The 16,596-nt window shown below is 41.7% G+C and overlaps 2 protein-coding genes across 2 annotated transcripts in view; one reads left to right on the top strand and one right to left on the bottom strand.

Moving 5' to 3' along the window:
• The window catches only part of POLE (DNA polymerase epsilon, catalytic subunit), a 41,689-nt gene extending 35,536 nt beyond the window's left edge, over nucleotides 1–6,153 (bottom strand). Inside the window, exons 1-5 of the mRNA XM_072148979.1 lie at nucleotides 5,980–6,153; nucleotides 4,266–4,401; nucleotides 3,554–3,634; nucleotides 1,915–1,959; nucleotides 1,221–1,313 (exon numbers count right to left, since the gene is read on the bottom strand). Of these exons, the coding sequence (XP_072005080.1) occupies nucleotides 1,221–1,313; nucleotides 1,915–1,959; nucleotides 3,554–3,634; nucleotides 4,266–4,401; nucleotides 5,980–6,041 (417 nt within the window). The 5' untranslated portion in view covers nucleotides 6,042–6,153. The remainder of the gene's footprint in view (nucleotides 1–1,220; nucleotides 1,314–1,914; nucleotides 1,960–3,553; nucleotides 3,635–4,265; nucleotides 4,402–5,979) is intronic.
• A 69-nt stretch (nucleotides 6,154–6,222) lies between these two features.
• Nucleotides 6,223–14,091, top strand: PXMP2 (peroxisomal membrane protein 2). Its single transcript, XM_072148991.1, has 5 exons — nucleotides 6,223–6,567; nucleotides 7,751–7,867; nucleotides 9,262–9,424; nucleotides 10,588–10,707; nucleotides 11,716–14,091. The coding sequence occupies exons 1-5, from the start codon at nucleotides 6,449–6,451 to the stop codon at nucleotides 11,782–11,784; spliced, it is 588 nt and encodes a 195-aa protein (XP_072005092.1). The 5' UTR covers nucleotides 6,223–6,448; the 3' UTR covers nucleotides 11,785–14,091.
• The last annotated feature ends 2,505 nt before the right edge of the window (nucleotides 14,092–16,596 follow it).

Below are 16,596 nucleotides of genomic sequence, written 5' to 3'. Positions count from 1 at the left end.
TGCACAGAGCAAAGGCAAGGAAAAATAATGAGCACTGCATCACTTTTTCTATGTTTCGCCCATTGTGTGACCAAAAAAACAAACAAACCATAATTAGTTAGCTTTGTTACAGTGTCCCAAATTTACCACTATGTAAAGTGACAGTTCAGATTTCAAAAACAGAGCTTGGTTAATTTATTTGGTCTAGATGGAACATGAACTCTTACACTACGGTGTAAAGTATCTACCATAAACAAATTCCTTTGTCTGGCTTCCCCCCCCCCCCTTTTTTTTTTTTTTTTTTTTAATAATTATTCTTCTTCTTTCTTTCTCTGTGGAGAAATGTGGTATTAGTGTTCTGTCTTTGTGTGTCTGTATGCGTGGGTGACTAAATGATTGTTCATTAAGCTCCGACCGCGGCGTTAATATACTGTATATGCACTACTATGGTCATCTATTCCTGATACTAGTATGCAATTAGACCCAATGCTGTTTTTGCCTATGCTGTTTTGATACCTTCAAGTGTTTCTACGCTGCGCCGTAGTCTGATGATATAATGTGTTATTGTTGGATTTAAAAATGAAAAATTCACAAATAAAATCTTTAAAAAAACAAAACAAAAACAGAGCTTAGTTTAAAAGTGGCATCGGTGGCAAGGGGTTAAACAAAATGATGGGCAGATTGGGTGGAGAATGCAAAGCGGAGGATCATAAATTTCACTAGTATAATAATACTGTGGTCCCCAAACTAAATTGCTGTGCTCAAACATGACAGACTTATTTTAGCTTAAAAAACTTTACAGTACAACTTTATTTTAAAAAATGTAGCACGTAAAGTACCACCTTTTTTGGTGGACATCAGATAAATGTACGAAATCTGTTTAACAGTTAGCAAGAGTGATAAGTGCCAGGGGTATGTGGGATTGCCTTATCCCCCTAGACCAAATAATGTATGGGAAAAGAATAGCTGTTGGCTGACTATTTGGATATCTGTTTTTTAAAGCTTTAGTTGAGTTTATCCCTGTAAAAAATACTTTACATAAATATAAAATGTGCTGGCAAAGGATTTGCAATTATGTTTTCCGTCTGTCACTTTGATAAGTAGCTCCCTATAAATCTATGCCTGATTGACTTGGCAGATAGGCCAGATGAGTGAATGAAATATCCAGTTTAAAAACAGGTAGAGGGTGCAATTGGTAGGGGCGGGGGGAGGGGGGGGGGGTTGTCATTTAAATTACTCACCAGATCTAGATCTTCCTTGGGTATAGTTTCCAACTTTGCAACCTTTCCTTGGAACTTTTTGGAAAGGAAAGATGAGACTTCCCTCTCACATCCCTTGTAAAATACAAAAAATATATATTGAAAGTAAAAGTAAAAATGCTGATAATGTGGCAGCAAAAACAGTAGCTTACACATATATGATGGCAGGATGGAAGCTAACACATTCAATACATGGAAAAAGCATTGAGACCAATGTCTTAGGCCCCATTCACCGTACAGATTTTGACATGGATATTCCAACAAGAAAATATATGGCACTCTCCCATAGAAACAGGATGCTACTCCAGAAATGAACTGTGCTTTCTTATAAGGTTATGTTCACAACCAGCATCAGAAAAGTACAATAGAACATGAAGGTCTAATACTGCAGTGTGAAAATAGGCTTATTCGGAAAATGCTGAAACGTTTGGTTCCATTTTCTCCAGGTCACATGTATGCTGGTACATTCAAAGCCCTCAACCATTCTTAATACCTTCAATGAACTAGTATAGTGATAAGAGAGCATGACCCTATAATCCAACATCATGAGTTAATAAAATACTATTCTAGATAAATGAGCTAGAAGTCCCATAGGCAATCCAAAAGCTTGTAGAACGACTTTGCAGTAGGTCCATACTGTATAAATATACCATTATAGTCTGAACAAAGAAGTTACCTTTTTAGTGGCAACATAGAAATACGGCTTATAGGGTAGAGCAACCTGCAATAAAACAAAACATAAATGATGTCATGGATACATCAATACAAAAGATTTTATTAACTCAAGGAGGTCACTCATGCGATATCCAGCAATACAATTGTAGGGAGGGTGTAATAGGAACATCTTTGAATAAAATGTACGCTACACAGTCACAATGTTCCCATTGAGTTTAGGGCCTATGTTTCTAGAATACCTCCATAAATGTATATCGGAGCATAACTGCTGGAACAACATAACAAAAATTTTATAAAAAAAAGGAAGAACTACTATCATACAATCAAGTGGTCCTCACCTACAAATCTGCATATATGTCTACAACACATGATTACATCATTCATCTTATACCTCCGCTCACCACTCCAGACAACTACTTTCTACCTCTAACTTCCTACTCCATGGTGTTCAGTTTACATCTCACAACTTGCGCATTTAATCCACATCTTAACCCAGCTCTAACCCATCTCTTTAACCTTTTGCCATCCACTGGTATTGTTCCATCTAACTATTTAACACGCCTCCAATCTATCCTTAAATGGGTTATCCGGTTATAAAAAATTACTTATGGTCGGGCTGGGGCGGCCTATTTTAAAATAATAAACATCTACTTACCTCGTCCCGCGCCGCGGCCCATTTGATCCGTGCCCCTGTTTGTTTACAGGGGCACAGAAGCCGCACACAGGGAACTTCCGGTCTGCTATGTGGCCGGCTCCTCCCATCCGTCCCTATCTCACAGCGTTGTAAGCGCTGGGAGATGGTGTCATATGGGAGCTTCCGGCCGGCAGGAAGCTCCCTGTGTGCCCTTGTAATCCAACCAGAACACAGAGGAGACGGACCACGGCGCCAGACATCAGCGGCGTCGGAGGAGGTAAGTAGATGTTTATTATTTTTAAATAGCTCACCCCAGCACTGCGATAAGTAAATTCTAACACCCGGATAACTCCTTTAACTCTGCTGCCCGGCTGATCCATCAGTCTCCTCGGTTCCCCTCTGCCAGTCTCTCCACTGGTTACCCATTGTACAACAAATTCTGTTTAAAATATTAACCATGACTTACAAAATTGTCCACTACTTGTCCCCTCCATATATCTCTGAGCTAGTCAGCCAATACAATCCCACACAATCTCTGTTCCTCAAAGGACCTTCAGCTTCTTTCTATTACCACCCGCTTTTTCTCACAACATTATGCAGGATTTCTCCTGTACATCCTCCATACTCTGGAACACTCTACCAAAATGTGTTAGACTGTGCTTCAAACATAACCTGAAAACCCACGTGTACAGGATCGCCTACATTATGCAATAACTGCGCTGCTCCACTCCCTCACCTCGTGTCTAGTTTGTGAGCCCTCATGGGCAGGGGTTCTCTTCTCCCACTTCAGATCTTCTTTGTAATTGAATTGTTCTTGTCTTAATGTAATGTATGTGACTCCCTTACTGCTTGTACAACACAACTGAATTAATGGTGCTCTATAAATAAATTTAATAATACAAATAAAAATAGAGAGCTTCTACCATATCCGTAGGCAAAGCATCAAGACACTAGATGTGAAAAGTGCAGGTTGCATCAGCTTGGGTAAATAGGCTTTTTTGCTCACCTTGAACCTGCTCCCATCCTCCTGTATGAAGTAATAATCTACAGCGCTCACAAGACGTTTGTCCTCATCAAGAATTTCAGTCTAGTAAAATCAAGACAGAACATTTATATCCATGTTGACACATGTCAAGAATGCAGCCATTTGAACAATAAAACTAATAACACTGGTTTAGACCCAATGTATATAGGAAAGCCACAGTCAAGCAGACATATCTATTGGAGTAGATATCTTCAGAAATATAAGATTTTCACTGGCCATTCAGAAAGAAGGGTATCCAAGAACGGCAAAGACTGCTCAAACCTGCCAGATAAGGAGATGCTCATGCTCTCAATTAATCCATATAACCAAAATAAGTTTATGGGCAGGGATCATAGAGAATCATAGTTAATACTTACATTTTTATTTACGGTACTTAAAGCTGTTAAAGTTAATGGTAAAATAATGGGAATTTCCCATCAAAGCAGTTGTAAAACAGATATACAGTAAGCGAGTAGTGGAAGAAGCCCTCTTAAAAATCTAAACAGTGTTGTCACAAAGTTGTCATTGCCCATGTTTGTTTCTCACTCCAGTGTGTGTCACCCCCCCCCCCTTCTCCATGCATCATTGTTGTAAGTCATAGCATAAATGCTATAAGGTGGTTTTTAAATTTGAATTAGTCCATCCTGGCAGTCCATGGGAATTGGGTTTAAGAATTACAATAGGCAACACTTACTGGGTGCATGTTAAGCAGCCATCCAGTTTTCTCTCCAGGTTCCTTAATCCTCTCAAATCCATACTGGGTATCAATCTTATCAGTCCACTGGCTGCGCTCCAGTCTCTTAGCAGCTGAACTTGATGACGAATCATCTCTATATGCAGACAAGAAATAAAAAGTTATCAAAGATCTTCTGTTAGCAACCTTAATACCTAATAATATAGTTGTAAATGTATTACTACTTTACCAAGATATTTTCATAGGAAAATCAAGCATTTACCAAAACAGACAAGTCCATAAAGGTGGAAGATATTAAGATACAAGAACCTGAGTTGCAAATCACATGAAGGTATTGAAGATCTACATCTAAAAATAAATAAGCAAAACCACAAAATAGATGAAGGATAACTACAAACAGCTGATATGTGAGATTTGTGTGCACAGACTAAATCTTGGTTCCATTCAGTTTTAAAAGTAAACCATAAAAGAAGATGTCCACTCATCTGGGGACAAGTAAGGGTTAATTTCTTTCTATATTCTTCACTATTAATTTTAAAGAGGTACGAGAGGGAGAGAGCTGAAACATTTAGTGGGGCAGAAGAAGCACAAAACTTGGCAGGCAAGTTTGTGACTTGGCTTAGGCAGGCAGCACAAACTAGCGGACATAGGAGACACAAAACATATGAGGGGCACCAAAGTTGATGGGGAAAAAGGGACAGGTAAGGGGGAACAAGACTTCAGGTCTTTTTGCAATAAACAAGTGGGTTTGTTCCTCAGTGTGAGCACTTGGTCTCTAAAAACATTTGAAGAACATAGGGGGGGGGGGTTACTTCTGAAAGCTGGTGTCACCCCTATACCCCATTACTAATTATATCACTACTGTCCTCTGGCACAAACATCAGTTATTACGTGGCACAACTGTACTCTATCGCTTATTAAACTGCCCCCATCGTGTGGCACCCCTGTACCCCATCCATCCATCCATTGTATCATCCGCATCCAATGGCACCCCTGTACCTCATCCATTATTATATTGCTACCATCCTGTGGCACCCATGTTCTCCATCTATGGCTCGTATTGCCCTCCAGTCATCAGCACCCCTGTACCCCATCCATCCCTTACATTTCCACCACCACGTGGCACCCCTGTACCCCGTCTAGGGCTCATATTGCCCTCCATTCATCTGTACCCCATCTATGGCTCATATTGCCCTCCATTCGTCTGCACCCCTGTACCCCATCTATGGCTCATAATGCCCTCCATCAGCGCCCCTGTACCCCATTTATCCCTTACATTTCCACCACCCTGTGGCATCCCAGTACCCCGTCTATGGCTCATATGGACCTCCATTCATCTGCACCCCATCTATGGCTCATAATGCCCTCCATCAGCACCCCTGTACCCCATCCATCCCTTACATTTCCACCACCCTGTGGCACCCTACCCCATCTATGGCTCATATTGCCCTCCATATGCACCCCTGTACCCCATCTATTCCTTATAATGGCCCCGTCCTGTGCACCCGTGTATCCCATGTCTTATGTAGTCAAACGAAAGCAATGTTCCGGTTTTATTTGACATTAGCCTATGGTCCGTATTATACCAGGCTGGTGCTGTTGCTTATCTGTCACCGGCCAATGTTTTGATTTGCCGGCAGCAAAGTAGAGAAACGCACTAAAGACCTGACAATCGTGCGAACAGCAGCAGAGGCGGGTTATTGCGATTACTCACTGCTGGCCTTCCCCGTCTCCCCGAGGTTCGGCTCTGAGCTTCCCGCTGTTCTGCAGCACCATCCCGGCATCAGACTGTACTTCCCGCGCCAAGGAACTCCCGCCAGCAGCAGTGCACAGCTCCGCCCACCTCCACACCAATCACCTGCCGCTCCGTCCACGAGCTACAGCCAATCAGTAACCACCTCAAAATGTCTCCAACCCATAACCCGCAGTGCACCACTCTACCAATCAGTCCTGAGCTACGCTAGTGGCAGCCAATCATCGCGGCGCTATGTGAGGGGCTGATCCTGATTTCTCGCAGTGGAATAGATGTGATAAAATATTGACGTGTATAACTCGCCCATGTGTACCCAGTGCTCCGTAGTAAGCGCTTGTCATCTGCAGGACATCGTTCACACGAGCAGGCGGGGGCCTGTAGTGGCGGAGTCACGAGCTTCCTGTATGTGCGGCAGGTGGCTAGTGCAGCTATGCCGCTAGCTTCCAAACCGATCCCGGAGCGTGAGCATGCCCACCTACACACCGTGCTCCTGCGGACCTACCTGCAGCTGCTGCACAGCCGCCCCGTGCTGACCAAAGCCCTGACCAGGTAACAGCCAGGAGGACGTGCTGGGAAATGTAGTCCTCTAGTGGAGATCTGGATGAGTGGGGACAAGTTGTAGTCACGTTCTGGATGCAGAACCTTTCATGATCTTTCATTTACATTCTGAAGAATTGTAAACATTCATGATTTGGGGTGTTTTTAAAGGGATATTCATAAGACATTGGGTATGAATAAGCTTCTGCTCGGTTTAGTTTTATCAGACAGGGGTGATGGCAAAGCTGTGTACATAGTTTATACAATTGAAAAAAGACACTTGTCCATCAAGTTCAACCAAGGAAGGGATTGGATGAGGAAGGGATTTAGGGGAAACAATTCTATATAACATAACCATTAATGTTATTTAGGTGTAAAAAGGCATCTAGAACCTTCTTGAAGCTCTTTGCTGTCCCTGCTGTGACCAGCGCCTGAGGCAGGCTATTCCACAGATTGACAGTTCACATGTTTTATTTCCAGCAGTCATACCTCAACAGATATGTTACAATATGGATAGACTATAATTACCAGAATTCCTTGTAGCTGGGGATACGGTTCATTTCTGTGTAACTGGTGGAGACAGAATCTTTGTAGGCCCCGACTGGCAATCACTGTGCTGTGAATATTTTTGTGTGCCATTGCTGTGCCAATCACAGGCCTCAGTGGTGGCGGCTATCTAAACGGCAAGTAGGCTGAGAGTTATGGTGTGTGTGTGTTTTCTTTCTTTTATTTGGACAATAATGGGTGATTTTTACCATATTTTATGGTTTATAGATGCCAAACATGATTGAATCCTATTCCTTCTTAAGGTGGTTGTACCAAGTTGACGTTCACCATCCACAGGATAGGAGATAACAAGCTGTGATTTGGGGTGCTGGAGGTAGATCGGCAACGTGATTAGCAATTTCTGACACTGCTATACTATTAAATGGAACGGCAGAAAAAAATGCTGGTCCTGCCACCCATTAGTGAGAATGAGATCCCTGTTGCCTGGATTGCTAATGGTCCCGTTCTTGTGATCGGTTTAGATCCAATCAATTAGACACTCACCAATCAGCTTGTCATCCCCGATCCTGTGGATAGGGTATAAATTGGTATAACCCCTTTAAAGTAAAATAGAATATTGATTTGGTAGGAGGCTTTAAATGTAGCCACATTGATGGCATTGCACTGCAAAAATTGTTTTTCTTCACAGTTCAATTCTGTCTGCATTGGGGAATCTCTTATCACAGAGGATAGAAAGAAGGCACCAATGTGAATCTCCAACGAAGAAGGTTGACCTGATTGCCCCACTTCGATTTGCTGCATATGGGTAAACTTCTCTGTGGTTGTTCTACATGGTGAAGGTTTTGATAAAGTGCGCGAATGTCCTGAGTATAAAGTAAAGAATAGGAGAAGATACTTTCTTTTTTGGCCATAAATCTCTGACTCTTTAGCCATTATTGACATTTTTAGCATCTGACTATGTCACAACTGCATACAAGGAAGTCGGGTCTGCCCCTTTTGCACTTGTCAGTTGATTTCCATAACCATAAAGCAACGATTAGCCATGATTGGTTAGAAAGGCATTTTGGACTCTCCTTAAAAGAAATCTACCATCAGGATCAAGGACTCTGAACCAAACACACTTAAAGGGGTTATCCGGGTTAAAAAAAATTTTTATGGCTGGGCTGGGGAGGGCTAGTTAAACATAATAAACATGGACTTACCTCCTCCGGCGCCGCCGTCTCTTCGATCCGTGCCCCTGTAAACAAACAGGGGCACGGAAGCCGCGCACAGGGAGCTTCCGGTCCGCGTTTGTGGACGGCTCCTCCCATCCGTCCCTATCTCTCAGCGTTGTAAGAGATGGTGCGCATGGGAGCTTCCGGCCGGCCGGAAGCTCCCTGTGCGCTCTTGTACTGAAACCGGCGCACGGAGAAGACGGGCCGCGGCGCGGGACATCGGCAGCACCGGAGGAGGTAAGTACATGTTTATTATGTTTAAATAGCCCTCCCCAGCCCGGCCATAAAAAAAATTTTAAACCCGGATAACCCCTTTAAATGCTGTTGTGTGCCCCTATGCCCTTGTTTTAAGAATAAAAAGATTTAAATGCAAATAAGCCTGAGGGGCTCCAGGTTCCATAGCTGTTAATTCAACCTGGAGCCCCTCAGGCTCATACGCATAATTTTTAAAGCCCTTTTTTTTTTTTTTGGTGAAAACCATGACATAAGGAGCAAATAGATGAACCGTTTCTGACATGGGCACAAACCAGCATGTAAGTGTTCTTGGTGTACAATACTTCATTCTTGTGGTATATGTCCTTTAACAGTTCAAAAAGTATTAAAACTCTTTTAATGGAAACTTTTTTTTTTTTCTTACCTGCTTTTCAGATATTCAAACTGACTGACTGATATTGCAACGTGTGCCCATCTGACCTTTGCCAGCTGATCATTAGTTTACCTTTGTTTAAGGTTGGAGGTTTCAGATTGCCATCATACCTCTAGTTAAATTTAAGCCAGTGGACAATGTAGACTTATAAGTAAGCCAGCAGTCTTCTCATTCTTAGATTTTATACTTGTCTGAGCAATAAAGGGGGAGAAACCAAGATTTCTGTGATTTTATTCGTGTATAAAATGTCTTTAACCATGAAGACTATAGTTCAGCATAGAAGCTGTATAAACTTGCTGTACAATCAAAACTGTACCTGTAATTTGTGCTCATTCTCAGGTTTTTCTTCACTGGTCCGCTGTCTCATTACTTCTACCTGTTCTTGGAGCAGTGGATCCCTTCCTCTCTGCCATTGGCTGGACTACGGCGCCTCCTTCTGGACCGATTAATTATTGCTCCAGCTTTCCTGCTACTCTTTTTCATAGTCATTAATTTTCTTGAAGTGAGTGCTTCTACACTTATTTCTCAGGCTTATTCCCATCCCTGAAAATGAATGTATGAACTGCTTAACATCCATGGACTATTGGTTAGCTTTCGAGTGAATCTCCTAACCATAGGATAGGGTAGTGGTGGAAAACCTATGGCACACAGAGCCCCTTCACCCCAACACAGAGTTTGCCAGATAGGACTCAAGGCTTTCCCCTGTGATCCAATACAGCCCAGGACGTGCCATGCTCAGCACTATTTTTAATCAACATCTTTGGCTGCCAGGACTACAGGAGGACAAAGTACGGATGGTTCGTCATTGGAACTCCTGCTCTGGGTCCCCTGATTCTTCCTCTTCATGGGACCCTGCAGGGAAGCTACAATCCAAATTTTTCCATCATCTTTCTATTGTATTGGTGAACTCAGGACGCCAATACGATTAAAACCTGTAATACACCAATTTAAGTTACTGCTTAAATTGTCATGTTTGCACTTTGCAACATATTGGTGGGTTTTGGTTGTAGCTTAAGCACTCTGTCTCCAAAAGGTTTGCCATCACTGGGATAGGGGATAACTTGCTTATTGGTGAGAGTCTGCTCTGTGGGACACCTAACTATCTAGAGAATAGAGTCCCATTCTTCCTGATGGGTAGAGTATGTGTCCTGTTGCTCCAATAGTATGGGTGTGTTGGAAATACTTCTTAATGGATCAGTGCCCACAGACATTATTTTAATGGAACATGCGACTGATCTGTTTAAGTAGGAAGTTTTCTGTGAAAAACTGTTTTGACTAAGTTATTGATAGACTATAGTTTATTGGGATTTGAGAAAAAGAATGCTAGATTGTGCCTGTGTTTTTTTTTTTTTTTTTTTCCGTCCGTTTTTGACCATGTTTATGTGCGGGTAGCCTTAAGAGGGGACAAAGCTACTTGTCAGCGGCTTGTCTCTGAAGAATAAATTTTAACTTCCATAGTCTTTTGATTCCCCACCTGAAGCTACAGTAATGTACAGGTTTGGCCATCTTTTGCGTAGTGAATAGTTTGTGTACAGCAAATTGCAGTACCATTTGTTGTTGTTTCTGTATTAGAAGTAAGATGCTATTCTTTCCTGTGTTTGTATCCTTCTGGTCTAAATCATTGTTTTATATTTTACTATACTGAATATCCATTTTCTCTACCAGGGCAAAAACCTCAAGGCACTAAATCAGACGTTGAAGGAGAGGTACTGGTCAGCACTAAAGATGAACTGGAAAGTGTGGACACCTTTTCAGTTTATTAATGTGAACTATGTTCCCGTGCAGGTAAGGTTTGTTAAGGTGGAACCCACTTAAAAATTAAAAGCTTACTTAACGAGCCTTTAAATGGGACAGTTCCTTTTGTGGCACTGTTCCATCTGAGGCTTTGCTTTTTGTTCCTGCTAGTGATTTCCGGACCCAGCTGAACACAAATTTTTAAATTCTGTTCGGAATTGGGTAGCAAGCATGATTCCTACCAGTAACGGTCACAATCAGTGCTGGAACTGATCACTGGTGTTACTTGTTTAAATGCCGCTGGCAAAGTCCCCAGTGACACTTAAAGTACTATCACGCTACCCTGACAACATTGGGGAGCAATAATCCCACTCCAAAATGGCCATCTAGCAGGTTTATACAAGCACATGACTGCAGCCACAAAAGTTAACCGCCGCTGGGAAGCTGCATCGGCAGCAGGGGAAGACCTAAATCAGGTCTGGCCTGATGCAAAATTGAGCTATAGCCTGCAGCGACCCACCCGTTCAGCTGCTGGGCACATGGTGTGGAGTTGGCTTAAAGGACATCTATCACCTGGACCAAGGATTGTAAACCAAGCACACTGACAGACTGGTGTGTGGCCCCTCTCGCAGAATCCGCTCCTCTTTTAGCTTCTTATCCCCTGCTATTTACAAAAAAAAGGGCCTTTAAAATTATTCAAATTAGGTGGTTATATAGGTGTTAATGGAGCCTGGAGACCCTTGGGCTCATTTGCATAATTGTGAAACCTTTTTAAAAAAAGAAATCAAGGGCATAAAAGCTACACCAATATGGCAGTGTGCTTGGTTTACAATCCTTCATCCTGCTGGTAGATTTCCTTTTAAGGGGGGAAATAGGTGCATTTCCTGGTTAATGGCCAATTCAGGACTTGTAAGCTAGACTTCAGAAAACATTGACTACAGTTAACATTAATGTAAGTGAATAATTCTGTAAATAATTCTCTATTGACCCTTATTGTATTTGTGTGGAAAAAAAGGAAATAAAGGCAAGTTTTGTTTTTTGTTTCTTTTGTCACTTCAGTTCCGAGTTTTGTTTGCAAACATGGTAGCCTTCTTCTGGTATACATACTTGGCTTCCACAAGGAAATGACTGCGACATCCAGCTACAGTGCCAGTGTCGGAACATTCAGAGGAAATGGCAACCGTAATGAATCACACTAATGGTTTTCAGCAATAATATATCAAAACTTAAATTTAACTGTAATATTTAGAAAGATAATTGGGATTATGTCTAAGAAGCAGTTGTGCGCCTTGAGACAGTACTAATTTTACACTAACTGGTCAAAACGGAATATATAATGGTAGACAGCCTGGAAGTTGTCAACTTATGAAATACTATTTACCCGTGTATTGCAAACTGTGAATAAACACGGCAGTAACACCATTTTAGAGCTGAAAGAAGCACCCCAAAAACTGCCAGGGTAAAGCTGGATTTTAACCTTCTATGCACACTAGTTTTTTTATTGTACAGTTAATATGATCAACAGAAGGAGCATAGATTTAGTGAAAGTCTTGTACTTCTGCACTACGCTGTAACTACTCCTAGGTACTTTACTCCACTACCACATGTGTAAAACCTGCCTTAGATGACTTTAACATTCTATCGTAACTTCCATAATTTGGCATGGGTACTTGGATTGGCAAAGTGTATATGTTTATATCTGAACGTGTCATATTTTTCCCTATAGTTATAATCTCCTGCACAATCCCTTTACCAATGCTCAGGATCAGTCATGTTAAAATGAAACCAACAATTAATTGGTCTGAGACCATTGGTGCCCATTTATTTACCTGTCCAAAGTTTCCAAAAGTGCATTGTCTGGCACTGTGATTCACTAAGATCATGCGCCCGATATCATGAATGTGTCGCTTCCCTCAGGTTCACCTTTTTCTTTCTGGTATATGTAAGTGCATTGTCTTGTGATACAATTTAAAATTTAAATCCCGTGCTCAGTCCGAATCAATCGGGTCGTGTCACATGAAAGCCAGCGCAGCTGCGCCAAAAAAACAATTCCCATTCACCATGCTAACCGGGTGCCCTTATGGCAGCCCCAAGGCTGCACGATGGCTTCTCGAGCCGGCCATGCCTCCTGACATGACCTGGCTGTTACACACGAAGCACTGATGTAAACACAGTGTAATACATCTGAGAATTGCTTGTAAATTCTTGTAAAGCTAACTAGTAAAAAAAAAAAGTGTTTAAAGGAAAACTACCATCTGGATTTATCTATTAAGGTAGATCCAGTGGCAGGTTAATCTAATGAATAGCATCCAAGCCCTGTTTTTTTTCCCCTTTCAGAGCTGTGCGCGCCCTTTAGCTCAGGCTTCAGAGCGGAGTATGCACAGCCGCCCGCTTTGCATAGAGTCTATGCAGAGCGTGGAGGAGTGCCCTGAAGATGTCATTGGGCTTGGATGCTATTCATTAGATAAACCTGCTAACGGATCTACCTTAATAGGTAGATTTCCTTTAAAACACTTACTTACAAAAGTACAAAAAAACACACACACACACACAAAAACAATTTCAAAATCACTTGGATGTCTCTGGAAGGTGCAAAGTGGCTTCGAAATCAAGGGGTTAATGAATTACTGCAGGACATCACTTTTTTGCGGCATTGCTAAGGTTGAATTCTACACTAAAATCTGCTGCAAAAAGTTTCAGATAAATTCCATTTGTTACACTATAATAATAATTCTTTATTTATAGAAGTGCTGCACAAAGCATGCCAACACAGTCCCTGTCCCCCATGGGGCTCACAATCTAAACAACCTACCACTATGTTTTGGAGTGTGGGAGGAAATCGGAGGAAACCCACACAAACACAGAGAGAATGTACAAACTCTTTATGTAGTGTATTTTGCCACACAGAAGTCTATGCATTCTATACAATTTATGAGGGCTTCAATATAATCACAATTGCTAGTGAACCACAAGCAATTACCATTCATATTGCATTTGCTAAAAGCCCTGTAAAAGTAGATGGTAAAGCCACCTATGTGTGACCTTCATCTCATCAATTTGTGGGTAAAATGGACCCATTTTCATGAATAGTCGGGGTCCAGCCTGTGGAATCATTAATTTATCTGAAATTAGGGAAAAACTTTATATCCTCTGAATAAACCTTTAAGGCTGTTATTATGCATATACTATTTGACAGATTGGATGCTAATATGTTAGAAGCCAAGGCATTGTCAGCAACATTCAGGGTATGGGACCTGTAGGGTTAGAAAATATTACTTTGATTTGATACAAATGATAGGTGCCAAAAGGTCCAACCACTAACGGATATCTTTGCAGTAAGCTCTATATGTGGCTGTTCTGTAACATGGCTTTAATGTTTAATGCACATAATCTGTGATTGTTTTATTCTAATAAAGCAATAGCTCTGTATTCTGATTCTATTGATTGCTGTTTCTTTGTGTTTGTTTGTGCAGCATACAATAGAGGGTTTTATGCTGGTTGATACGTGGCAGTTAAACCCAAGTTTACCAACAAAGTAGTAAGTGTTATAGGGTGTTCTCCGCATTAAGCAGCAATTTCTTTGCAGAAACCTAAAACAGATAGTCTACATTAGTTTTTCCAAATCCCATTCACTTTAATCCTACAGTGCAAATTTTCAGCAACAAAATCTGTAATCTGCAATGCTTACAGATACCCTTAGCGTCCCAGCCTGACAGGAGTTGCTTTGATTTAGCAGTAAGCTCTTTATGGAATGCATCTGCCATGTTTTGGTGGATAGATGTACATTGAACTTTCAGGATTTGTTTGTTTTTAATATTTATAGAGCCAGTTAACCTTTACACTCAAAGCTTTTTTTTCTAGTTTATTTACAATGGAAAAACATGCCGTTTTAAAGGGACCCTGTCAAACTCCCTAGGAGTTTGTGTCTCCAACTCTGACTTCTATCTCATAAATAAATCTGATTTTAATTTTGGTTAAAAAATGGGCGGCCCTGGTGTTCTATTTTTACAACGTTGCTCTTGCAGGTTATAAGGACTTGCATCATCCGCTTTAAGGGCCTCCATCCACAGGTAAGAGAAGAGGGCTCCTCCCACCACCTTGTCTTCCACAGGGCCATTTTGCTGTAGAGGCCTTCCTGTATGCTCCACATATTGGTGTGCAGCGCAGAAGAGCACAGAGGAGAAATCTACTACAGCCACAGCGTGCTCTTAAAGAGGACCTGTCACCCCAAAAATGAGCCCCAACAAATGTTCCCTCCATAATCCTCTCCCCAGCCCCTTTTTAAAAAAAAATTATTTGTGCTAAGTTGATTTAAACCGATACGACCTCTTACTAAATAAGAGGTCGGACTCTCGTATCTTGTATCAGTGCAGTCGGCCTTATTCATTAGGGGGCAGGCCAGTACACCCCTGTGTAAGCCTGGCGCTGTGAAGAAGAAAGTCTGCGGCCGCGCTGTATATAAAGAATATCGCAGCCGTGGTATTCTTTATATGAAGAATACCACGTCCGCGGTGTGTAGAAAGAATACCACAGCCGTGCTGTATGTGAACAATCACAGCCACTGTCAATGTGGCGCAGCCGCGCTGTGTATACAGGTCCCCGCTGACAGGGGCCTGCTGGGGGTGTGTCGGCCGGCCCCCTAATGAATAACAGGTCAGATCAGTTTAAATCAACTTGGCACAAATAATATTTTTTTTTTTAAAAACTGGCTGGGGAGACGATTATGGGGGGCACATTTGTTGGGGCTCAGTTTCAGGGTGACAGGTCCTCTTTAAAGTTCCTTCTGAACTTATGGTCTCCATGGTGGATATTGCATAATAAATTTTCCCATAACCATTACATGATGGCACATAGCTACGAAGGTAAGGAATAAGGCAGAAGTAGCAAAAACTATTTAGGACCCAATTGAAATATCCTTGACCCACAAGAAAGATACATTGGCCCAGATTTATTCTAGCCAGTTTTCAATCTGACTTTGCACATGTATTTAAGAAGTGTCCAAGACACATTTGTGTTACAGCTGCACTATTGGCATTATGGTGCACAGTCGGACCATGTGGCACATTTATATTTCATTGTCCGACAGAATTTTGTGGCAGGCCCTATGTTAAAGGTGTACCACAAAAAAAACAGTTGTGTCAGAGCAGTGTTTCTGATAAATTGCGCTATTTCTGATAAATATGGGCCCCTTTTTTACACAGTACTTTACAATTTATGGAGATTATTCTTTGCAACATATTTGTCCGCTGTAATAGGGTTTCAAGCCTCATGGGCGACTGGCACCACCCTGAGAGCATTCTGACAGATGTCTGGACTTTTTCAATGTCCATTATATAACTTGAAAAATGTGCTGAAAATCCTTAACTTGGCTTATATACGAGTAAACACACGAGCCCAGTACTAAAAAAAAAAAAAAAAAAACCTTATATACCCTCCGGTGCCCTCGATGAGCAGCGCTGCTCCCCCGATGTCACCACGGCTCCTCTTCTGTCTTCTTTCTTCTGTATCAGGCTGCAGGGTGCGTATAATTTTTTTTTTTTTTTTTTTAGTACTGCTGGGGGGGGGGTAAGTCCCCGTTTCCACTAGACATATAGGTCTTTGATTCCAATGAAAATGTTTGAGTTTCAATTGGGGGGGGGGGGCAGGCTGGGCTGGCTCTATACTATAGGGGGATGGCTATAGGGGTCTTGGCTTATACTGTAGGAAGACTGTATTTCTGCACAGACATACATGGTGAGAACTTGCAGTAGAATTGTATAAAACACATGACAGACATAAGGCAATGTAGCAAATATTGGTTATGTTCTTCTCTCAACTGCTGCTCAGGAGCCTTCTATTCCTCTAGTATAAAAGTTTTAAATTCATTGATAATTCCTTCAAGATTTTTAGTTGATGCCTTAGGACCAACCTGCTTGCTTACATCAACACATCTCCAATGCT

Source organism: Engystomops pustulosus, chromosome 1, assembly GCF_040894005.1.
Source record: "Engystomops pustulosus chromosome 1, aEngPut4.maternal, whole genome shotgun sequence".
Classification (NCBI taxonomy): domain Eukaryota; kingdom Metazoa; phylum Chordata; class Amphibia; order Anura; family Leptodactylidae; genus Engystomops; species Engystomops pustulosus.
This window is presented reverse-complemented; position numbering and strand designations above follow the sequence as displayed.